At 41.6% G+C, this 26,554-nt stretch overlaps 2 protein-coding genes across 2 annotated transcripts in view; both read right to left on the bottom strand.

Annotated features, from left to right (window-relative positions):
• Positions 1-26,554, bottom strand: part of LOC117404690 (zinc finger protein 501-like) — a 351,570-nt gene that overhangs the window by 185,131 nt on the left and 139,885 nt on the right. The window lies entirely within an intron of this gene.
• On the bottom strand, positions 338-23,441 carry LOC117970449 (macrophage mannose receptor 1-like). Its single transcript, XM_059015737.1, has 17 exons — positions 23,392-23,441; positions 22,350-22,456; positions 21,549-21,763; positions 13,819-13,948; positions 13,266-13,313; positions 9,940-10,281; positions 7,478-7,819; positions 6,607-6,930; positions 4,921-5,262; positions 4,243-4,284; positions 4,110-4,151; positions 3,491-3,532; positions 3,358-3,405; positions 1,618-1,659; positions 1,485-1,526; positions 831-919; positions 338-633 (listed from the first exon to the last, which is right to left on the bottom strand). The coding sequence occupies exons 1-17, from the start codon at positions 23,439-23,441 to the stop codon at positions 502-504; spliced, it is 2,379 nt and encodes a 792-aa protein (XP_058871720.1). The 3' UTR covers positions 338-501.

The following is a 26,554-nucleotide window of genomic DNA, read 5'->3' as shown; positions in this document are numbered from 1 at the left end:
AAATTAAAACACACACACCTCACCTTAATATAAATATGTGCTGCACCAGTAAATAATTGAATATATATTTAAATTACCATTAAATTAAAAACACACACCCCATCACCTTAATATAAACCAGTAGATAATGTCAGAGTAATAAAAACCAGTCGATAATGTCAGATTAATATAAACCAGTAGATAATGTCAGAATAATATAAACCAGTAGATAATGTCAGATTAATATAAACCAGTAGATAATGTCAGAGTAATATAAACCAGTAGATAATGTCAGAGTAATATAAACCAGTAGATAATGTCAGATTAATATAAACCAGTAGATAATGTCAGATTAATATAAACCAGTAGATAATGTCAGAGTAATATAAACCAGTAGATAATGTCAGAGTAATATAAACCAGTAGATAATGTCAGAGTAATATAAACCAGTAGATAATGTCAGAGTAATATAAGACAGTGCTGCTCTGAAAGCCCCCGCTTGTCATTGTGGGCGCTGGTATCTCACGGCTTGAAGTACTTCTTCTTCTCCTCCTCCTCCTCCTCTTCCTCCTTGTGGAATATCTCCCCGTCTTGTTTTCTCCAGCGCAGATTAACACCGTCCATTGGAAAGTTCTTGGAGAGATGCTCCCGAATCTGAAACAGCAACACAAGAAACACAGTGTTATCAAGGAGCACCACATCTCTCTGTGAATCTATCAGGGAAATGAGAGGACACTAGAAGGAACTAAAGGGAAGCAAAGTCAACGTGAGATTAGCTCATCAGTGTCACACGAAGCCCAGTACACAGGAAGCAGTGTCAGTTTGGATTTCTGAAAGGGCGTGTCACCTACCTGCTCTAAAATGGCTTCGCTCACTTTGGGGTCCTCAAGATTCACTCCTTGGGGTACGTTTAGTTTGACCCTTGCTGTTGCCATGTTATCTGTGCAGACAAACAGAAGAGATCACACAGCCATTAAATAAACCCCATGTCAAACAATAAGACCCCACGTAGACTGTAACATACAGCACAGAATGTGAGTTAAGTGCAGGGCTCAGGTGGGGTGCTGGTACCTAGAACACAAGAAGCAGACGTGTAGAGGTAGACTTTCAAAGATGAACTCTTGTGTTTAGATGTTTAGAGGAGTGTCTAATGTTAGGGCAGTTTTCAACAGTATAAACAGGGTTACCTGTAGACAGAATATTTGCTGGACAATTCTTATTGTATTACTTGTATTGTAACACTTGAAATGTATTTGCTTACGATTGTAAGTCGCCCTGGATAAGGGCGTCTGCTAAGAAATAAATAATAATAATAATAATACAATATAATGTAACTCTATACATTAGGATTCCAAACCGAAAGACAACCATCTGCTCTCCTAGTGTTGTTGCTGAATAGTTGCACACAGCTCTCCCACAGCTTATATAGCTCTAGTGGATCACATGACACGTAAGGTGAGCTGTCAATCACACTGAACAGACTGCCATCTTCAAACTGCACTTACCTTGAGAGAGCGGAGTGGAAGGGGGCCTCGAGGATTCTGCTTCTTTAAAAAGAAAGAGAGAAAAAAGAAAGTTTATAACAAAGCCAGATTCCTGCAGTGGTTCTGAATCCACTGAAGTGATTACACTGCATACCTTGAGAGACCGGAGTGGAAGGGGGGCTTGTGGGGTCTGAATCTGTAAAGAAAACACACAACAACAAGATTTAGTGTTTCCTGTTTCCAGTGTATTGTTCAAATGCATTTCAATGAAACTGTGTCTATGCTGCTGTCTCCTCCAGGACAATAAATAAATACTAATACAATCAAACAATAAGTAATTTATTACAAAGCCACATTCAAACTGAACTAGTGCACTCCATACCTTTAGAAGCTGGAGTTGAGAGAAGGCTTGAGAAGTATGGATTTGCAGGAGTAAAAAATACATCATTTGCATTTCTACATTATTGTTTAAATATATTTGAGTGAAATTGTGTGTGTGAGTGTGTGAGTGTGTGTGTGTGTGTGCGTCAGTGTGTGTGTGTCAGTGTGTGCGTGTGTGTGTGTGCGTCAGTGTGTGTGTGTGTGTGCGTCAGTGTGTGTGTTTGTGTGCGTCAGTGTGTGTGTGTCTGTGTGTGTGTGAGTGTGTGTGTCTGTGTGTGTGTGAGTGTGTGTGTGTGTGTGTCAGTGTGTGTGTGTGAGTGTGTGTGTGTGTCAGTGTGTGTGTGTCAGTGTGTGTGTGTGTGTGTGCATCTGTGTGTGTGTGTCTGTGTGTGTGTGACAGTGTGTGTGCGTGTGTGTGTGTGTGTGTCAGTGTGTGTGTGTGAGTGTGTGTGTGTGTGTGTGTCAGTGTGTGTGTGTGCGTCAGTGTGTGTGTGTGTCAGTGTGTGTGTGTGTGACAGTGTGTGTGCGTGTGTGTGTGTGTGTGTCAGTGTGTGTGTCAGTGTGTGTGTGTGTGTGTGTGTGTCTGTGTGTGTGAGTGTGTGTCAGTCAGTGGGTGTGCGTGTGTGTGTGTGTCTGTGTGTGTGTGTGTGTGTGTGTGTGAGTGTGTGTGTGTCTGTGTGTGTGTGAGTGTGTGTGTGTGTGTGTCAGTGTGTGTGTGTGAGTGTGTGAGTGTGTCAGTGTGTGTGTGTCAGTGTGTGCATGTGTGTGTGTGTCAGTGTGTGTGCGTCAGTGTGTGTGTGTGTGTGTGTCTGTGTGTGTGTGTGTGTCAGTGTGTGTGTGTGTGACAGTGTGTGTGCGTGTGTGTGTGTGTGTGTCAGTGTGTGTGTGTGTGTGTGTCAGTGTGTGTGTGTGAGTGTGTGTGTGTGTGTGTGTGTCAGTCAGTGTGTGTGTGCGTCAGTGTGTGTGTGTGTGTGTCAGTGTGTGTGTGTGTGTGTGTGTGTCAGTGTGTGTCAGTGTGTGCGTGTGTGTCAGTGTCAGTGTGTGTGTGTGTGTGTGTGCGTCAGTGTGTGTGTGTGTGTGTGTCTGTGTGTGTGAGTGTGTGTCAGTCAGTGGGTGTGCGTGTGTGTGTGTGTCTGTGTGTGTGTGTGTGTGTGTGTGACAGTGTGTGTGTCAGAGTGTGTGTCAGTGTGTGTGTGTGTGTGTGACACTGTGTGTGTGCGTCAGTGTGTGTGTGTGTGTGTGTCTGTCAGTGTGTGTGTGTGTGTGTGTGTGTGTGTGTGACAGTGTGTGTGCGTGTGTGTGTGTGTGTGTGTGTGTGTGTGGGGGGGGGGGGGGGGGGGGGGTGTCTGTCAGTGTGTGTGTGTGTGTGTGTGTGTGGTGCTGTCATCACCAGGGCAATGGTGAACTCACTGTTGAATTAGTGAGGTTGATAAGAGCACTGAGATTCATTTATAACTCATGGTGTGAGCTGTCAATCACACTGAACAAACTGCCATCTTCAAACTGCACTTACCTTGAGAGAGCGGAGTGGAAGGGGGGCTCGAGGATTCTCCTTCTGTAACTAGAAAAAGAGAAAAAAGAAAATTTATAACAAAGCCAGATTCCTGCAGTGGTTCTGAATCCACTGAAGTGATTACACTGCATACCTTGAGAGACCGGAGTGGAAGGGGGGCTTGTGGGGTCTGAATCTGTAAAGAAAACACACGACAACAAGATTTAGTGTTTCCTGTTTCCAGTGTAGTGTTCAAATGCATTTCAATGAAACTGTGTCTATGCTGCTGTCTCCACCAGGGCAATAAATAAATACTAATACAATCAAACAATAAGTAATTTATTACAAAGCCACATTCAAACTGAACTAGTGCACTCCATACCTTTAGAGGCTGGTGTTGAGAGAAGGCTTGAGAGGTTTGGATTTACAGGAGTAAAAATACGTCATTTGCATTTCTACATTATTGTTTAAATATATTTGAGTGACACTGTGTGTGTGTGTGTCTGTGTTGTGTGTGTGTATGTCAGTGTGTGTGTGTGTTTGTGTGTCAGTGTGTGTGTGTGTGTGTGTGTGTGTATCATTGTGCGTGTCAGTGTGTGTGTGTGTGTGTGTGTGTGTGTGTCAGTGTGTGTGTGTGGTGCTGTCATCACCAGGGCAATGGTGAACTCACTGTTGAATTAGTGAAGTTGATAAGAGCACTGAGATTCATTTATAACTCATGGTGTGGGCTGTCAATCACACTGAACAAACTGCCATCTTCAAACTGCACTTACCTTGAGAGAGCGGAGTGGAAGGGGGCCTCGAGGATTCTGCTTCTTTAAAAAGAAAGAGAGAAAAAAGAAAGTTTATAACAAACCCATATTGCTGCAGTGGTTCTGAATCCACTGAAGTGATTACACTGCATACCTTGAGAGACCGGAGTGGAAGGGGGGCTTGTTAGGTCTGAATCTGTAAAGAAAACACACAACAACAAGATTTAGTGTTTCCTGTTTCAAGTGTATTGTTCAAATGCATTTCAATGAAACTGTGTCTATGCTGCTGTCTCCACCAGGGCAATGCTGACAATGACATGGTTTATTGTTTTCAAATAAATATAATAAATAGACAGTAAGAATGTATATCACAGCACACGTCTCTCCTGGGTATAACAATGAGGGGTAGCTGCTCCCTCTCACTCTCTTAATGACCGGGCTGGTTTCTGGCTCTTCAGATCTCTAGGCTACACCCTGTCCTGCTCTGGAGGTCAGACAGCTACTGTAGGATCAGATGGACTGAGCCTCTGAGTCCCTGCTCACAGACTGGGGTACAAACCCTAAGCTGAACAAGAGCACAGACTGAACAGGGAGCCTTCAGTCACAGCAGAACAAGGGGTACTGATAGCTGCAATCCACATCACCCCATTACCTCTGGAACGATATTGACCATCCCATCAGCCTGAGCAGGGAGCCTGTGATTGATTCTCAAAGTGGAAACTGCTAAATTTGTCACCACCAGGACCTAATGAAGATCTAATCATGCTTCCCTCTTTGAACCTGCAGGTTTACACTGAATTAAATGAGAACACAGTCTGAACAGGGTCCTCACCCTCACAGCAGAAGAAGGAGTTCTGAGAGTTGCAGCCATAGTCAAACCATTCACCAGTCTTATTCATCATCACACATTTCTCATCCCCTCCCTCATTGTTTGGTTCCCCTTTGCTCCAGGTGTGAAATGTGTAGTTATCCCCCTGGTGTGACCACTTCCAGGGCTCATTGAACAGGCCTATCCAGAAGGGCTTGCCCTGCGCTTTCTTCACTAGGTCTTCATTTTCACTGGCGTTCTTTATACTGACGAGGTCGGTGTGGTGTTCTCTACAGTACTGCTGAGCTTCAGTCCAGGTTTTCAGTTCTTCAATCAGGGTGTATCTCTCAGTGATGTTGCTGGTCTCTGTAAACACAAACAGATCAAAATCCATGTCATCTGTGGAGGTGCGCTGGCTCTCCTGTTGTATAGTGATTGAACCCGAGTCACACCTGGCTCAGCTATCAAGGTCCTGAAAAGCAGCATCTCTAGCAGTGCATGGGAGTCTCTTTAGTTTATGTCTGAAAAGTATTTAATAGCAAAGTGGGGGATGGGGGAGTATTTAATGATTTAGGAATAATGACCGTTCTTTTTCAATTTATTCATATTTTCCTCACAGTTGTTGCACAATCAATATGAAGCAAACAGTATCATTATGACCCCCCCCCCCCCTGTACTGTACTTTCCGGTACTGGCTGCTATTTGTCTGTTTTGAAGTCAGCCTGTTCCAATGACAGTTTCAACATTCTAAACTCTGAGGGCGTCGACTGCATGATAATGAGCACTCTACCAGGAACCTGATAGGTTGAGGCAGAGTTCAGGTGGCTGTGGTATTAATTATTTATATTATTATACATGGTGAACAATAATTTCCTATAATCGTTGCTATTGTACAGTCCTATTGTACACAGTGGTGGTGCTGAACCCGTATGTCATAAGCTTGCCTGTGTATGATAAGCAGGATGATAAAACTGCTAACCTCAATCTCTAAAAACAAACTCTACCACCAGTGCATGATCACAACAACACTGTTTAGAAGAGAAAGAAAAATTACATTTGACACGAGCAACGAGACTGGCACACCACTGTGGAGACTGTACCTCATGAAACATGGCATTTATGTAGCCTAGTGTTGGTTAGGGAAGCACCTGCCAACCGAGTACCTGCTGTGCTATCAGCTGTGCATGAAAGTCTGTTCTTTGCTCACGGTGACTGAAAATAACTTGTAACAGGGAGATGCAGCTTGTATATATTGCAGAATACCTGTCAGACCTCATTTGCATAACAAACGAATCAGTCATGTGAGGTTCAGCCCACTACACACAATACAGCAAAGCTACAACCCTCTTTATCACCTTTTATTCTAATACAAATAGTTATTTAACTGCTAAACATATTTCTTCTACATGTCTAATAAGGGCTACATATTTAAGACAAGGATTTTGCTGTCTGGAATATAAACAATCTAAACAAAACAATAAGAACATTTCTTTGAATAATACACGTTTTCTTAAGTTTCTTATGAAGGAAAAACAATCTAAGAAACTGTGTTATGAATAACACACCTTCTTAACATTTTTCTTAACAAAAAGATGTTTCTTCTTTTGAATGTTTCAAGATTATGGCCCCTGTGCAGTATCCAGGGGACCTGGCTTCAACTCCCAGTCCAGTCAGCTGTTTCATTAACAAGGGAATTGAATCTCAACTCACCGCTGTAGCACATGAAATAGTTTCTCTGACTGCAGAGTGAATCCTCCCACTCTCCCTCTGAATTCACTGAAGCACAGAAGAGGTATCGTCCCCAGTTGAAGTAGATGACATCACCTCCACTGGACCACTGCCAGTTCTCTGTGTCACGATACAGCCCGATCCAGTAATACCAGTTACTAGTTGAAGGTATAAGACCTATAAGCTTATTAACCCTGGCCTGGTGTTGAATGGTGGGCAGGTCTCTGCCTTGGTTTCTGCAGTAGCTCTGAGCTCCCTGCCATGTCTTCAAAGTTCCTTCATAGAAACACTGACCAGAGGAGCCGCCTGGGGAAAGGGGATAGCACAATAAAGATGAGTGAAAACATGTTCTTCAGAGAAAAGAATTCCACTGGAAATGGAACCAACAGTCACAGAATACTGGTCTTGTAAGAATGTAGGACACTAGTAGAAGTGTATGGTGATAATAAATATACTAACAACATGCTTGTGGTTTGTACTGTAACATGAGTATCATTCTGGCATGAGTGACGAAGGTCATGGAAACACCAGGTAGCCAAAGAAATCGTTGTGATAAAAACTCAATTCACTGTCAATCAATGTTAATGTTATTTTAGAAGGTGTAAAGGTACATGTCTTGTTATTATAGGATATTGCACAGCACAGCACAATACCTTAAAGCCTAAGGAAATATAACTGGGGTTTTGTTTATTATTTTTACCCCATTTAGACTCTCTGTGATTGATTCTCAAAGTGGAAACTGCTAGATTTGTCACCACCAGGACCTATTGAAGAGATCTAATCATGCTTCCCTCTTTGAACCTGAAGGTTTACACTGAATTAAATGAGAACACAGTCTGAACAGGGTCCTCACCCTCACAGCAGAAGAAGGAGTTCTGATTGTTGCAGCCATTGTCATTCCATCCACCAGTCTTACTCATCAACACACACTTCTCATCCCCTCCCCAATTGTTTGGTTCCCCATAGTTCCAGTTGTGAAATGTGTAGTTATCCCCCTGGTGTGACCACTTCCAGGGCTCATTGAACAGGCCTATCCAGAAGGGCTTGCCCTGCGCTTTCTTCACTATCTCTTCATTTTCACTGGCGTTCTTTATACTGACGAGGTCGGTGTGGTGTTCTCTACAGTAATGCTGAGCTTCAGTCCAGGTTTTCAGTTCTTCAATCAGGGTGTATCTCTCAGTGATGTTGCTGGTCTCTGTGAACACAAACAAACAGCAGTTGAGAGGCTGGGAGCTGTGGAGGTGAGCTGGCTCTGAACCCAAAACAAATTGTGTTTTCATCAATCCTACAATTTATCACAAACAGCATCCTGTCTACAGTCAGGTACATCTGTGTGTTATTTAAAAATAAGGGGCAACATTCTCTAATTGGCTAATTTACTCCTGCTTCGGTGTTGTCAGTTTGGTATTGTAGATCACATTGCAGACCGATTGGTATTCTCAGTAATGAGTTTAAGTCTGCGAATGTGTAGACACTGGCTATCACTAATTAATCAATGTAATTTACTCAGTATGCAAATGCAGAGACACGGGTTATCACCGCGTGTAATTTACTCAGTATGCAAACGCAGAGACACGGGTTATCACCGTGTGTAATCTACTCAGTATGCAAACGCAGAGACACGGGTTATCACCGCGTGTAATTTACTCAACGTTTGCCCTACACAGGAGACAGTGATTGGCACCTCCACTTCAAACAGTGTCTCAGCTCTGATATGACCAGCCAATCGGAAACGCTCTCTGGCCTCCCTTTGTTCTGAAAGTCCAAGTCAAAGTTGTCCCTTCAGAATGTCTGCAAAGCTGTGGAGTTGGCGTACCACGTCTCTGGTTCCCTCAAGACATCCTGCTTTACCTGAAACTGAACTATACCAACAGGAAGTACAAGCAAGTATCAAGCTAATGGTTATCAGGGTATGAGATATATATGTAGTAAAATTACTATCGAAAATAAAATCATACACAAACAAACACATACACGCACAGACACACAGACAGGACACAGACACACAGAGACACACACAGACAGATACAGACAGTCAGACAGACACAGAGACAGACAGACAAACAGAGACACAGACAGATTACAGACAGTCAGACACACACAGACAGACGCACACACACACACACACAGGACACAGACACACAGAGATGATCGAAAGGCAAAGTCAATCTACTGCTGACAATGTGAGAAGAACCCAAAGATGAGATTGCATCCAGATTTGCCACTATGCTGCTGTCGGGGGCGACAGGCCCTCAAAGATACAGAAATCCAAAAGGACACGGTCCAGAAGAAAAACTCTAAGGGCTTTATGTATGATTGATTTTTCAACCTGAACTGAAAACTAATGGTTTACACCAAGTCCACAAGTTAGCGTCAACTATCAGCAAGTTTGAACATCACCACTGAGGGACACATCAGTCATATCCAGGATATTATCGTCGATTGGGAACTGACAAGTGATCTGCATGAGGCCAGACTGCTCTCTCTCACACTTGTAGACACAGTACAGGAGTGGACCAGGAAAAACATTGAGAAACTATGCACTGCCTTAACAGGGAAATGCTCCAAGTATGGTGATCCTGCACAGCCCTGCACACAGCCTGTCTCAGACAATGTAAGAAGGATGAGGACCCGAGAGACTTCTACAAGGAGCTGAAACTCCTTTACTATGCAGGTGAAGCACATCCAGGGGACAATCCAGACAAGAGCTTCAAGCTGCTGTTCATACGTAACCTGTCTGCAGAGGTCAGAGCTGCCATGAGCGCAGTGGAAATGCAGACAACTCAATGCCCACCATCCTGGAAGCTAAAGGAGAGTATGGTGAAATATACAGATACCCGGCCCAATACCAGCAGCACTCGGGTACTAGGAGATGAAGCAGAGCCTGACTTTCCTGAATCTGAAAGAAATGAGCTGCCACAGAACTCCCAGAGAAGATTTCAACCTTCACACAGCAAACCCCAGCCCAGAGGGGAAGGTAAACCTGACAGCCCTACACCTCACCAGAGGAGGAAAACACAGTGTTATAGATCCATCCATCTATCACTAATGAAATGTAGGTATCTTTTGAAACGGCCTCTGAAACACACCAAACACATCTAATAACTGTATGTTTTTGTATCCTTTCAAGGGCAACTTGTATTCAGGGTTTTGACTGAAAATATTTGCAAGCTGAAATAGTTTTTGAGATATTAGCAGCTGTAGGAGTGGGTGGATTTGCAAACTCATACAAGCTCCCCTCACAAGGATGCTTAATTATTATAACAACTAAAATGTGAATAATCAATTGCAATATCGCAACAATTACGTCTTTACCTTTGTAGCACATGAAGGCTTTCTGAAGGTTGCAGGGTAAATCAGTCCACTTTCCGTCTGAATTGACTGAAGCACAGAAGTCGTCTGTCCTCCAGTTGGAGTAGATGACATCATCGCTGTTAGACCACTGCCAGTTCTGTGTGTCATCACGATACAGCCCGATCCAGGAATCCCCGAGAGAAGCTCCTGTAATATTTAAGAGCTGCTCTGCTTCTTCCTGGCTGCTCACAGTGGCCAGGTCTGTGTGATTCTCCCTACAGTACCTCTGAGCTTCAGACCAACTCTTCTTAGTTTCCACAAACACGTGTTTTCTGATCTGGTTGTACGCAGGCACACTAAACCCTGATAAAGAAAAAACAACATGATTAACACTAGAACGAGCAAGGTGGTCATTTTGACCGTTTTTTGGATTTTAATTTAAATATTAAGATACGGAGCTGTGCTTTCCTGACTTTTCCTAAATATATGTACTAATTACCTTGACAAAGAAAGAATCGCGTCGCTCCAAAAATTAGTGAGATAAAATACTGTCATACCTATTCCGACCAGGAGCAGTCAAATTGACCGCTGCATAGAAAACCTATTATAACAATGAGGTGATGCGGTATTATTTGTATTCATCAGTCAGGACTTGCACTAATGTATTGAAGTTTGATTATATCAGTCTGCATTCCTCAAGTGAGCGGTCTGTTGACATTTCTATTGTTTCAATGAGCCTCCTGATAGCCCATCAATCAGCCTTGACAGCTCACTGTGGCAGGCTGTGTGCGGAGCGGAGCGAGCACATTGTATATGGAGCGAGGGAGCGGAGCGGACATTTCCAGCCTGCTCTTCCACAGCACTAACAACTGAGCATGGTTTGATTTTACAGGTTCTGCCAGGGAGTTTGCACAGAGAATTAAAGAAAAAAGAAGCAGTCACTATACAGTATTTTCCATAATGCCTGTGCATAATAACCATTCATTTTCCAGTTTCAAACCAAAATTAGGCTTTGCAGACTTGAGAATTGCATTTTTTGAAAAGCTTTTATATTCAATGTGATTGGCATTGCACTTTATAATTCATTATGGAGGGGAAAATATATATTTCTCCTGATTGTGGAGCAGCCATATAAAAATGTGAGAAACGTCATCAGTGTGTCCGTCTGTCAGCGGTTATTACATAGCCTGTATTGTTCTTAGAGAACACACCAATACAGAACGGACCAGTTTGCATTCAATAGGACAAAACAATGTAGTTTAACAAAAAAAGGGGGTGTAACTTTTCTGTCCTTTACCCTTCTTGCCGGCTGCAGAAATCCACATTTGAATTTTTTTCAGCCTCCCGCATTGTACACGTTTGCCTTTACCTGACTTTTTTTTTCTAAAATTCCAACCCCCAAATGAAAAAGTTTCTAAAATTTAAAGAGGCATACTGTGCACATCTGAGACAGGACAGGTTTTTAAATTAGCTCTAAAACTGAACTAAATGAATATGTAAATTGAGCCTGATTCATACATTTTATCCTGCAGACTGATGCCTCTGACATAGTAGGACTAGGGACGGATAGAGTGCATGGGGCATTTGATATTGTACATTAGCAGGAAGCTGCTTGCGTGAGAGACTTAGAGACCAGGGATGCTGTAATCGAGAAAGAAATGCCTAGCCATCATAAAAGAACAAAATTAACCAAAAGCAAGCTTCTGTGCGCCTCTCTTCCAGTGTGTGTGGGCCCGTCCGCCCACATGCAGAATTTACATCTCATTATAAACAGATTTGCCGAAAGTCAAGATTTAGAACTTCCTTCTGTCAAAGATAAATGAGTGGCATAGTGAAGAGACAGAAGCAGTAGCAAATATAATAGGATGGAGCTCTGGCTTCTGAGACTCTGACCTTGATGCAACTGTGGCACCAGCCAAGAAGAAAAGGAAACCACATTTCCACAAAGACGAAACTGACCTTATAGTGAAATGAAAAAAATCAAGAAATATTATTTCCACTTCACAGGGCCAAAAACATTAAGAAAAGAAACATGTAAAGAAATAACTAACAACATTAATTCACCAGGACACTGTAAGCGACAGACACTTGATATTAAAAAATGGCATGAGGATTAAAAAACAGAAAGCAGCAGAAAATAAAAAAACAAACAATGTGATGCATTAAACGCAGCGCAGACCCTGAGCACAGCGAAAACAAACCAACACGTAGATCGAAAAGAAAGGGTCCCAAAAACAGAAAGCAGAAATAAAACTAAGCTTGTTACTATATATGGAAGTTTACCATGGGAAATCTGCACGGTAATTCTGCAGTTTACCATGTTTGTACTCGTCTGTACCCTGACCATGCTTCCCTATGCTTTCAGTGCTTTATTTAACAATATCGCAGACTCTTTTGTTTGAGTCGATGTATATTTCAGTTGTGTAAAGGAATAAAGTACAGAATGTAGGCTTCGCAAGTAAATACTTTTCATTGCAATTCAGTTGTCTATGCACTCCATAATTAATTACTGAGAAGAAAATATTTAACTTTGTGTTTAATTAAAGAACTCTGCAACGATTTGTTTCCGTGCTTCCCTTCCGTTATTAATGTAAAGCTTAAAATAAAACACCTTCAAATATAAAAGAAACCAAAACAAAATGTAGCTGAATCTGTAGCTAGTTGAATCTACGCCAGTGAGAGGCATGTGTAAAATAACAGGCACAAACCAAAGGAAAAAAAAATGATACTACATCAAGGATAAGCAAGAAACTGCAATATTATCATCAGATTCATTCATTTGCATTTGAAAGTAGTTTGAAAGTAGTTTGCAGCCGTGAAACTGAGTTACGGGAATGAAAATGACTTTAATACATCGCGGGTAAATCCACAAAGCCACAAAAACCTCTGAAAAGTCAAGATAAGAAATAAAAATGAATGATACATAGAGCCCAGTGAGACTGTCCAAAAGCTATAGAATAACCTTTAAAAAATAAATAAATAAAAACACCTTTAGGGAATAAAACCAGATTTTATTTTTATTTTAAAAAGTCCCTTTCATCTTAAGTGGACACGCGGTTCTCTACACATTTGTAACAATGTAGGTGTGACAGACAGACAGCCTTCATATACCTCCCACAGTACCGATCAGTAGCTTGTGCTGAGCTGAGCAAATATTAACTGCAGCCAGGTCTGCTCTGTAGAAGTGGAGCAGTGCAGTAAACACACAGACACCCAGGAATCACATGTTAGTTTCACAGTGAACGTGACTGAGGGACACTGCAGCTTTGAGAACCGCATTAACTTTTCTGAGAATGTGGAAAATATCAAAGCAAACAGTGAGAAAAACAGAAATAAAGGAAACCCACCTGCAAGCAGAAGGATGAGGAACCCCCTCTTCTCCATCACAGCAGACTCTGCATTAGAAAGAGAAGACTTTCAATTAATCACCTTCATAAGGGAAAGCTTCAAATATAAAAAACACAGCAAAACAGAACACTCAATCATATCGGAACCTCAATAGAAATGCTGTTATTAGTAGTATTTGATGACCAATAGGAGGGCTCTATCAGCTTTCACTCAGCACATGGTGTTCCAGGTGGTCTCCCCTCTAAGTACTAAACAAGCCCAACCTTGCTTAGCTTCTGAAATCAGCCGAGATGAGGCTTACTCAAGATGGTACGGCTGATGTAATAGCTGATGAAAAAAATTCTAATCAGCATCCCCTAAACAAAAAGGCGGTGCTAAAACAAACTCCCCATTAACTATCTAACAAATAGTACAGGGTTCTCCTTGTTGCAGAGCGGAGGGGGGTCGAGGAGAAATCAAAGATCCTGCTCAGGTTGTTCTCGAGGGGAGGTTGAAGAGGGTCCAGCAATCAGCAGGACCGGCTCTCCAGTCCTAAGGACCCCCTCGAGATACCTGTTTGAGGGCCCTGAGGGGGAGATGACTCAGAGGTGTGCAGTGCTGGTGTGGATGGGTTTGCGCTCTGCTTGAGTTTAGAGCACCTCTTATTTTGGTGCCCCAGCTCTCTGCAGTGGTAGCACCGCACCTCCTCCGAGGAGAAAAAAATCACACAGTTACCATCCCCACCAGGTGGATGGTAACATGGCGTCAGAAGGACAGGACGTGGCGGAGGGGCTGGTCTTTGCACCCTAGGGGGGTGGGGTGGATCGCTGTTTTCAGCTCCCCTAGGGCCTGAAGATGGGGCTTTAGAAGGTCATCCTTTAAGAAAGGTGGGTCGTTAGAAAGGACGACCCTGCTGCCCAACCCCTCCATGAGTTCTATGAAGATGTACATCCCCCCAACTGCGAGACCCCTCTCAACCCGCAGTGTGTGTCGCCACAATGGTCGACGGTCTGACCACCTTGGCCATGGCCATGGATGGGAAAATGTTAATTTGCATATAAAGAATTATATTATATTAAGTTTTAGGCTACCAATAATCAGTATAATAATTTGAATTAATAGCAGAACACGCTAAACTGTAAAATTCTGCCAATCTCACTGTTGGGTAGATTGTCTGTGGAAGGTTCCCAGCCCAGAATAAAAAAGGAGACTCTAAACTAGGAGGGCTATCCTTGCCTGTTATATATTATTTGGCTGCAAGGATATATTCAGCAATATCGGATTTTCAAAAATGTTAATGCCGGTTGTGCGCACATGAAACCATTTGGAAAACAATCTGACAATTCAGATCTCCTAACTGGTCCCAAAGAAAAGTGTTTAAAAAAAGAAAACAAATAAAAACAGTTATTAAATACACTAAATGTCTGGTATAATGTTTAAAACAATGTTAGGATTAGACAAGGATTATTTAAAAGCGGGGAACAAAGATATATCTTCCACAAAAAGAGAGGCAACTAACAAGGACCTGAAGTAACATGTCCACTGTAATGAGAACATCCTTCGTGCTTTCCATCATCGGTGTGTTATTGATTGATAATACTACTATTACTAATAATAATAATAACGGTCATCATAATCTGTGTTAGATAGCGTCTTTCATTATAAGGATCCTAAAGCTCTTTACAATTAAAAAGCCATAAAAAAGACTGCAGGTCGCAAATAAAAACTAAAGCTTAAAAAATCTGATAACAACCAAACACGTGTGCCCTTTTACATACAATATAGTATCCCAAAGCTCTTTTGCAACAACAACTATAAAGACCATACAGACATCACAGAAATAAGAAACAAGCAAATAAAATTAAAAAAAGAGAAAACAAAACACATTAAAAATCTGACAAAATAACACGTCACAATTAAATATATGCAATACACAAAATGTATGCAATAAAATAAAGAACAGAAGGCTTTATATTATAGCCTAGTAAAAACGAGTGTGCAGTGTCTTCGTATACACACAGATAGGATATTAAATAACTTCTGCTGTATTATAAGCTTTCACAATTATTTTCAACAAATCGAGAGATGCTAGGAACGCAGGACCGATGAGGGAGGCAGTGCCTGTTGTGAAGCAAATGCTGTTTTTCATCGAGTCTGTCACATAGTGTTTAGTTTGTCAGTTTTGGAAGAAAAAAACAAGGTCAGCTGTTATGCTATTATTCACTTGGTTTACTTTAGAAATGTATTAAATTAATCAAAACATGTTATTATTATATGATAACATTCTTTAAAATATGCATTCGTCCTTTAATAAACAGTTGTCACATGAATTTCAGTTTACGGTGCCGCTTATCAATTTCAGTACAAGACACAGTGACTGTTTAGCCAGAGAGCATGCGCAGACGCATAAAAGGAAAAGTCTCGTCGGGAACATTAAAGGATTAAGTATTGGGAAGAAATCAAATAGGCTATTCAAGACAAATAACAATGAAGAGGGACTGTGGAAAATGCTGTTTCAGCAAAAACAGTGGGTGGACTGTGTCCAAAAAAAGCGAGTGGACTGCATCCACCCGCGTCCAGCCCCCAGTCTAACACTGTGTGCACCACACCCGCGTCCAGCCCCCAGTCTAACACTGTGCGCACCACGAGTGAACGGCCAGCCTTGTGCCATCGCTGCTATCAGGTTGCGCTCTGCAGTAGAATCACAGTGCCACCTTGTGGCTGAAATAAATCAATGCACCAAGGGCGTTTCAAATAAAGTTCTGTCTCCTGTGTGTCAGTGAGTTGTCCATCACCCTTCCACAAACTGTTTGAATTGGAGGAGCTCTGAAAAAGTGCCAGTAGTCGTAGTAGTAATAATAGTGGTATGATAGTTGTTGTTGTTGTTGTTAACATTATTTTAGTAGTAGCATTGATTATGACTACACGGTTCTTTAATATGTGGATAGATAGATAGATAGATAGATCGATAGATAGATTATTATTATTATTATTATTATTATTATTATTATTATTATTATTATTATTTCTTTGCAGAGGCCCTCATACAGGGCGACTTACAGTCATAAACACAAATACATTTCAAGAATCACAGTACAAGTATTAATACAATTAAGAGCAAGATAAATACAATGACTTCGATAGATAGATAGATGATCTTTGGTGAGTTACAGGAATATAATTCCAGACAGGGTTTCTGTGACGTCATAAATTATAATCCACGGATACCCTTGTGATGCTGATATTAAGAAGACGAGGTTCATCAGTACAGTGTTTTTTTTTAAACGTCGTGTTTCAGCGCTGTACATGCGTTCTGTGTCGTTATCCATTAGAGCTTCAGCTTCATTTGGATGATCACCTTTACCTGGTTTAAATTTTCCACATCATGTTAAAAGCATTGTGGACACAAGAGTAAAACAAATAATACTGGAATCCCTTGACAGAATACAGAACACAATATACCAAAAAAAAAATCCTCCCAAATACAATATTCTGTTCTCAAAAGAACACAGTTAATAATACAGGGACGAGGACTCGCCAATATTTCTTGCTACATAAAAAAAAACCGAACCTCTTACTGTTAAACACAACTCCCCTAAATCCTGCTATGCAAATCACAAATACTAAAAAAAATCTTAGTAATAGGCTTGTATAAAATTGATAACTTTATCTGTGCCTTACAAAACATACAAGAAGCATATGATTGTGTCACTATCGTATTACCGACAGGAACAAAAACATCTTCTATACTCCTCCTCTTCATCGTATATTAATGGTCATAACAGTTAAATATTCTAACGTTCATAAAATACACGATGGCGGTTTTACGGTTGTTGACGAAGATAAAAAAAATGGACTTTTCTATTTCTTATTGGTGTGTGTGAGGGGAGGGGCGTGTCCACTTTGTCAGGACTCATACAGAAGGCAGCACGGAAAATCCATGCAATTTGAAGTTATTTATGGTGGGGGATTTACTTCATATAGTATTTTATATTTTATTCATTGATTTTTGTTTTAAAAAATCGTAATGAAAAATTGCACTTCAGAATTATTCAGTTTTCTATTTAAAATACAAAAAAAATCTGCTATATAAAAGTACTATATTCCATGGAGAAGCCTTGCCTTCATTATGAACAACGCAAACACCTACAAAGTCTCCCGGCTTTCACTGTACTAACAATATAATCATCTTCAGAAGCGTAGAATTGTGATTGTCGTTCCATCACTACAGAATAGGGAACATGTTTCACCTGGTTGCGTGTTTCAAAAGCATGTTTATTTGTGTGTGTTGATCGGAGACATGGAAAAGTAATATTAACCTGAATACTGAATATGAATTAAATAAAAAATGCAGATAAATACAATATTAAATGACCTAACTAAATAAAATACTATTCGCTCTGTTATCTGCATAACAATATGATTCCACACTAAGCCAAGCTGTTTGAGACACGGGATCAAGCTTTGTAAAGATCCAGTCAGATCATTACTGTGGTAATAATTATAAATGTTTTTACACATGACTTTCCTGGTTTTGTTTCTCCTATTGTTTAGCGGACTGTCTCGTATGAATTGTTCGAATTTCACATTTATTAGGACATGTCAATACTTTACAATGCTATCGTATTTAAAATGGCAAATATGATTTTAAAGAGTAGGAGGTTACTTAACTCGTTGAGTTTGAGTTTTTAAAACACGAGTCGAGTTTGTAATAGGCGTTGTTCAAGTCTAACTCCACGGTTTTGCAGCTCCAGAACACCGCTGCTAAGCTGCTATCATGCCGCCCGCACTGTGACAATCAGGCGCTTTACACATCGATCACTAACTCGATGACAATTAAACTTTAAAAAAAAAAACGTTTGCCTGCAACAGACATTCATATATTAATATACCGAATCTACTCCAGGTGAATCACTTTTACTAGGAATACGTTTTAACCAAACGCGATGGCAATAGACCGAATAGGGCTGTATAATGACAAAGAGACATCCCCGTCTCTCGAATGATATAATCTGCAGGACAATAAAAATAACAATACACAAATAAAACGGTTTACGCTCTGGCTTTGATTTATACCAGCGCGTCTACCCTTCAGTGCACGTTTCTAGCATGTTATTTACTTATCTAATTTGCAATCCCTTTTCTATTTATCTGATGCATTCAGTACCAAAACCTGACTGGACGTCAAAAACAGAAAAAAGGAAAAACGAGTCGAGTTGTGCTGCTGCCCTGGAACCCTGTGAGATATATTGATCAAATAAACTGCTTCACACCATCAGTCACTTATTGGGTTGTTATGCGATGGAAATTAAAATGTACAAGTACTATTGAATGAAGCAAACAATACTATATGGAATACACATCATCAATTATAATGATTTCGTTTCACTATGTTTGCATAAAGACCCAATATTGCACTTTGAAGTATTGAACATCTGATTTGAATGTTTTCTTGGCAGGTTTGAGTAGGGTAAGCAAGGCTATGCAAAGCACAGCACATCCCATCGACCAAATGACTTTTTATGCTGCTACAGATTGAATTGAATATATTTCTACACTTTATATATTTTTAGAAGAATTCCTGCTCAAATGACTCCCGCATTTAACCCTTAAACAGACTTAAACAGAGTAGGGCTGTATAAGAAACACATATGCATCTAAAACAATACAAAATAAAAATATTAAAAAGCAATACATCTTAATAAAATAATAATAGTAATAAATAATATTGTTGTTGTTTATTTCCTATAGAGTAGTAAACTCCTTCTGCAAGAAGCAACTATAAAGCTAATATGTTTAACATGGGCTATTGAGGAAACTGCCTCCTTAAAATCTATATTTAAAACCTATTGAGACTTTCTCATATAAACATGCTGCTGTTTTTAATGGATATTTAGTAATCTACGTACAGACAAATACATCTAGATAATGTTTTTGGAAAGTCTTACCTTAGACACAAAGCAGTACCAAAAGTGTTCTCCCTGGTCTGAAACGCGCTGACACTGTGACAGCTCAGCTTAGACATGCTGTGATATACTGAGCATGATGGGTGGAGACAAACAGCACAGCCAGTGACGTCATTCAGTAAGCAGTGATAGTCACGCCCATTTTAGAAAAGGTACACGTTTCATATATATTAAAATATACAGCAGCACCAAACATGATTAAGACAATTACCCCACGTTTTAATATCCCTGCTTCAATACATTATACAATGGCACACAACATGATTCAGACAACAGTGTAGATATGAAATAGAAAATTTAAACTATCTAAGGAACAAACGAAATGATAATCTGCAAAAAATAAAGCCTCTGAGTTTATAGCTTCGTCCGATGTACTTCAATCCAAATAGTTCAGCTAAAGAGGCGTCTGCTTTGTACCCGTGTGAGGCTCGCTGCACTGTGCCCGTGTGAGGCTCACTGCACTGTACCCGTGTGAGGCTCGCTGCACTGTACCCGTGTGACGCTCACTGCACTGTACCCGTGTGAGGCTCACTGCACTGCACCCGTGTGAGGCACACTGCACTGTACTTGTGTGAGGCTCACTGCACTGTACTTGTGTGAGGCTCACTGCACTGTACCCGTGTGAGGCTCACTGCACTGTACCCGTGTGACGCTCACTGCACTGTACCCGTGTGAGGCGCACTGCACTGTACCCATGTGAGGCTCACTGCAATGTACCCGTGTGAGGCTCACTGCACTGTACTTGTGTGAGGCACACTGCACTGTACCCGTGTGACGCTCACTGCACTGTACCCGTGTGACGCTCACTGCACTGTACCCGTGTGAGGCGCACTGCACTGTACCCATGTGAGGCTCACTGCAATGTACCCGTGTGAGGCGCACTGCACTGTACCCATGTGAGGCTCACTGCACTGTACTTGTGTGAGGCACACTGCACTGTACCCGTGTGAGGCTCACTGCACTGTACCCGTGTGACGCTCACTGCACTGTACTTGTGTGAGGCTCACTGCACTGTACTTGTGTGAGGCACACTGCACTGTACCCGTGTGAGGCTCACTGCACTGTACCCATGTGAGGCTCACTGCAATGTACCCGTGTGAGGCGCACTGCACTGTACTTGTGTGAGGCTCACTGCACTGTACTTGTGTGAGGCACACTGCACTGTACCCGTGTGAGGCTCACTGCACTGTACCCATGTGAGGCTCACTGCAATGTACCCGTGTGAGGCGCACTGCACTGTACTTGTGTGAGGCTCACTGCACTGTACTTGTGTCAGTTGTCATCTTTTCTATTTGAGAGAGATAGAGGTATTAGGACGCGAGTCCAGTCACTGTGAACAGCAGTTGATTAATTACATACAGTGCAGAGGTGTGCTTATGTAGTTTATTATTTTTTTTTTTACAACATTTGCACAATTATGTAAAAAAAGTTATTTCCTGTGGCGGAGTGAGATTTCAAAATGTTAGAGATTTTTATGAATAAACACGTTTTTACAATTCTTACTATTACAGGTTTGCTTCACCAGAACGCTGTCGGGATATACGTCTTTAAAATAAATTGCTTTACACGACCAATCACTTATTCAAATACATTTTCAATTTTTTGCATGAAACAAATACAGATTGAAATGACAGAATCAATTATAATTTAGTTTGCATAAAGACCCAGCATTTATCTTTTTTGACCAGCATCATGTGTTGCAGTATTGAAAACATCTGATTTGAATGTTTCCTGAGCTCGTTTGAACAAGGATAAGCAAGGCTGTGCAAAGAGCTAGATGCAATGCAATACATCCTATAGTTACAGAAAGCCTTTCTGTACTGTTCCATAATTCATCTTATTTAATCATATATTTTGTTTCAGAAAATGAACTTCACAAAGGACCAAAGAAATTCAAAACCATTAACATGGCACCAAACCAGACTCAACCAGTTCCCCTACGGTTTAAGCAGTGTGGAGTAGTGGTTAGGGCTCTGGACTCTTGACCGGAGGGCTGTGGGTTCAATCCCCACTGGTGGACACTGCTGTTGTACCCTTGAGCAAGGTACTTTACCTAGATTGCTCCAGTAAAAACCCAACTGTATAAATGAGTAATTGTATGTAAAAATAATGTGATATCTGTATAATGTGAAATAATGTATAATGTGATATCTTGTAACAATTGTAAGTCACCCTGGATAAGAGCGTCTGCTAAGAAATAAATAATAATAATAATAATAATAATAGCCACAGCTGTTTATATGATACAGTGGCAGCACACATTGTTCAGACAGTTCCTGTACATTTCAGTATCCTTGTCTCTGGGATCAACATGCGATGGCCCCTTGCGATGCATACATCCTCCCAGCAGGACAGTTCATCATGAACTCTGTAGAGTGGGAGCAGCTTCCCGTCCACCCTGGCTGGCCATCCCTCTCTGATGTAAGTGCGGAGGAGTCCAAACAGCTCATCATCCTGGGATGCTTGCTGCAGCTCTGGCATGGAGACGACTGTCTTCAGTGGGCCTTGCAGCAGTTGTACAAAATCCTGATCCCCGTCTGTGACATGACTTGCTGGGGGTGGAGACACCACAGCTCGCGATAGGAGATCAGCACGATGTTGAGAGCCTGATGATCTGATCATAGAGATACAGGTGCCATCGCCCACATGCCCATATGCACGTCAAAGCCTCCCTCTCCCATAGGGAATACTTCTGTTCCGCCGGTGTGACGGCACGAGAAGTGAAGGTCACAGGACGTACCATGCCGTTGTGTAGCTGGGACAGGTGGACACCGAAAGAATGAAATGTGCCAGGGTGGGGGGTGGAGTCTGTGTAAGCTACCGTTTGCTGGTGAGCACAGCATGGTGACAGGCCAGAGTCCAGGCCCACGGTGTGTCCTTCTTCAGCAGTTGATGAAGTGGTGCAGTGGTGGAGGCATATTGTGGAAGGAAATGGAGATAGTAGGTGGCCATGCCCAGGAAGGACGCTAGCTGGGAAACTGACTGAGGATCAGGAAGGGTCAGAATGACCTCCACATGAGACAAGATCGGTGTTATGCCCTGACCGGAGAGATTGTACCCCACAAACAACCTCTGGAACCCCAAACACACATTTCTCCTTATTAAGCGTGACATGATGCTGAAAAACTTGCTTCAAACGGGCGTCATGCTGAGGCTGGGCAGCGCCGTGCACCACAATGCCATCCAGGTAGATGGAGACACCCGGGATGCCCGCCAACAGGAGCGTCATCATTTTTTGGAAGCAGCTGGGCACAGAGCAGAGACCGAAAGGCATGTGTTTGTACTGAAAGACCCCATGTGGGTGACGAACGCTGTGAGGTCCCTGCTGGTGGGTTCCAGGGGCACCTGGAGACAGCCTTGGCGCAAGTTAAGTTTGATGGACTGTAGATCCATGGAAATGGGTAGTGAGCTCCTCAGCCGTCGGCAGTGGGTATTTGTCTGGCACAATGGCCTTGTTCACAGCACACAGGTCCACACAAAAGCGCAGCTCCTCATTCTTCTTGCGTGCAAACACTAAATTGGAAACACAGGGCGACGCATTGATGGGCTCAATAATGTCCGCATCCAAGACACGTTGCAGCTCCTGGGAGACCTGGTCACGGAGGGAGAGCGGGACACGCCGCAAGGGCTGAATGACGGGGAGACCATTGTATCGACTGTAGGCTGGTGTACAAATTCAATGAGACAGCCGAGGCCCTCAAACAGAGCTGGATATTGATGAGACCAAGGAGCTGAGACATAAAAATATCCAAACCGGCCGAGTCAGCGAGCTTAAAATCCAGAGCCTGATGCAAGTCTAGTCCCATCAGGCTGGCACCAGCAGCTAAGACATAGAAGAGGGCAGAGGGTGCAGCACGCGTCTTGTAACGCACTGGCAGACAGACAGTCCCTATAACAGCGATGGGAGTGTGGCCATACCCAGAGATTGAGACGGTAGGTTTATGCAGAGGCACATGACAAAATCTCTCATAAGTGGACTTGTTCAGCAGCAACACTACAGCGCCTGTGTCAGCCAGCAGTGGAAGCAGCACATCAGCCACATAGCACCACATTGTTTAAACACTGTTGATTTCTGCAGCACGGAATTAATAGAAACGGCGGTGGAGCCTGCCCTGAGAGGCACCGGAGGGCAAAATGGTTGGGTAATGTGACACTAAACATAACACAGGCACTCTTGTACCTGACCACCCCTGCTGGTTTGTGCTGCTTGGGGTGGCATTTGTGTCCCATGTTGCCTGACCCAGACTGCCTGCTTCCTTACTGGAATCCCTGAGTGGATAAGCATCCCCTCTAACAAAACAGACAATAGATTTTAATAAGGAAGCCGCCCCTCAAGTGCAATGGCACTCCAGTCCTTATCCATGTATAATGCACAGTGACTGGGTGGGATATCTGCTCTTCATTGTACCTCTTCAGTGGGTTTCTGCAATGGTGAGTCCAGACAGGGATCACACTGAATGCTGTACCAGTCTTGCCACTACCGATTATCTATTCAGGTTAAGACCATGGTTTAAAATCCCCCTGCCCTCATTGTAGAGCCAGTGTAGTTCGACCCTGGGGTTCTATTTGTGCCCAGTATCAGTATTGCTAATTCTGTAGAAACCTACTTGCTCAACACATGACCTGTACTGGAACCCTGTTGCCATGGAAATATTCAAATCTTTCTGCTTTGTATATGCAGTAACAACAGGTGTGTGCTGCAGCCCTGCTAATCAAATCAGATGTTTTAACTACTACAATGTGAGCAGCTCAGTTAAAGAAATGAAAAAACAAAACCACAGCAAAGTATATTTGCGGCTTTGTTATACAAACACAGCATGATCGCTGCACTTCATATATTTATACAAACACAGCATGATCGCTGCACTTCATATATTTATACAAACACAGCATGATCGCTGCACTTCATATATTTATACAAACACAGCATGATCACTGCACTGCATATATTTATACAAACACAGCATGATCGCTGCACTTCATATATTTATACAAACACAGCATGATCACTGCACTGCATATATTTATACAAACACAGCATGATCGCTGCACTGCATATATTTATACAAACACAGCATGATCGCTGCACTTCATATATTTATACAAACACAGCATGATCGCTGCACTTCATATATTTATACAAACACAGCATGATCGCTGCACTGCATATATTTATACAAACACAGCATGATCGCTGCACTGCATATATTTATACAAACACAGCATGATCGCTGCACTGCATATATTTATACAAACACAGCATGATCGCTGCACTTCATATATTTATACAAACACAGCATGATCGCTGCACTTCATATATTTATACAAACACAGCATGATCGCTGCACTTCATATATTTATACAAACACAGCATGATCGCTGCACTTCATATATTTATACAAACACAGCATGATCGCTGCACTTCATATATTTATACAAACACAGCATGATCGCTGCACTTCATATATTTATACAAACACAGCATGATCGCTGCACTTCATATATTTATACAAACACAGCATGATCGCTGCACTTCATATATTTATACAAACACAGCATGATCGCTGCACTGCATATATTTATACAAACACAGCATGATCACTGCACTTCATATATTTATACAAACACAGCATGATCGCTGCACTGCATATATTTATACAAACACAGCATGATCACTGCACTTCATATATTTATACAAACACAGCATGATCACTGCACTTCATATATTTATACAAACACAGCATGATCGCTGCACTTCATATATTTATACAAACACAGCATGATCGCTGCACTTCATATATTTATACAAACACAGCATGATCACTGCACTTCATATATTTATACAAACACAGCATGATCGCTGCACTTCATATATTTATACAAACACAGCATGATCGCTGCACTGCATATATTTATACAAACACAGCATGATCGCTGCACTGCATATATTTATACAAACACAGCATGATCACTGCACTTCATATATTTATACAAACACAGCATGATCGCTGCACTTCATATATTTATACAAACACAGCATGATCGCTGCACTGCATATATTTATACAAACACAGCATGATCGCTGCACTTCATATATTTATACAAACACAGCATGATCACTGCACTTCATATATTTATACAAACACAGCATGATCGCTGCACTGCATATATTTATACAAACACAGCATGATCACTGCACTTCATATATTTATACAAACACAGCATGATCGCTGCACTTCATATATTTATACAAACACAGCATGATCGCTGCACTGCATATATTTATACAAACACAGCATGATCGCTGCACTTCATATATTTATACAAACACAGCATGATCGCTGCACTTCATATATTTATACAAACACAGCATGATCGCTGCACTTCATATATTTATACAAACACAGCATGATCGCTGCACTGCATATATTTATACAAACACAGCATGATCGCTGCACTGCATATATTTATACAAACACAGCATGATCGCTGCACTGCATATATTTATACAAACACAGCATGATCGCTGCACTGCATATATTTATACAAGCACAGCATGATCGCTGCACTTCATATATTTATACAAACACAGCATGATCGCTGCACTGCATATATTTATACAAACACAGCATGATCGCTGCACTTCATATATTTATACAAACACAGCATGATCGCTGCACTTCATATATTTATACAAACACAGCATGATCGCTGCACTTCATATATTTATACAAACAGAGCATGATCGCTGCACTGCATATATTTATACAAACACAGCATGATCGCTGCACTTCATATATTTTCTTTACTTTGAAACTTTGCAACTCCATCCAGCAAACCGCTCCCCCATGCTGGTCTGCAGGTGTGAGAGTCACTCGGGGCTCTCTGTGCTGGACACAGTGTTCTTTCAGGTGTGAGAGTCACTCAGGGCTCTCTGTGCTGGACACAGTGTTCTTTCAGGGGTGAGAGTCACTCAGGGCTCTCTGTGCTGGACACAGTGTTCTTTCAGGTGTGAGAGTCACTCGGGGCTCTCTGTGCTGGACACAGTGTTCTTTCAGGTGTGATAGTCTTCTTTCTAACTTATTGTAATCATCATTTTACACTTTTAAAAAGCACAAAACAACAATTTAATGGTAACTAAGGACAGTGCTGCCAGAATTAAAATGCATCCCTCAGTGACTACACTACTCCTCTAACAAGTACAGGGACAGAAGCATTATCTGTTAACATACTTCCATATTAATACATCCATAACTTCTTACACACCAAATCCTGGGTGACAAAGAATCAATATGAAGCAAGAGAGCTGTATTATTATTATTATTTTTATTATTATTATTATT

This window comes from Acipenser ruthenus, chromosome 51 (genome assembly GCF_902713425.1).
Source record: "Acipenser ruthenus chromosome 51, fAciRut3.2 maternal haplotype, whole genome shotgun sequence".
NCBI lineage: Eukaryota > Metazoa > Chordata > Actinopteri > Acipenseriformes > Acipenseridae > Acipenser > Acipenser ruthenus.
This window is presented reverse-complemented; position numbering and strand designations above follow the sequence as displayed.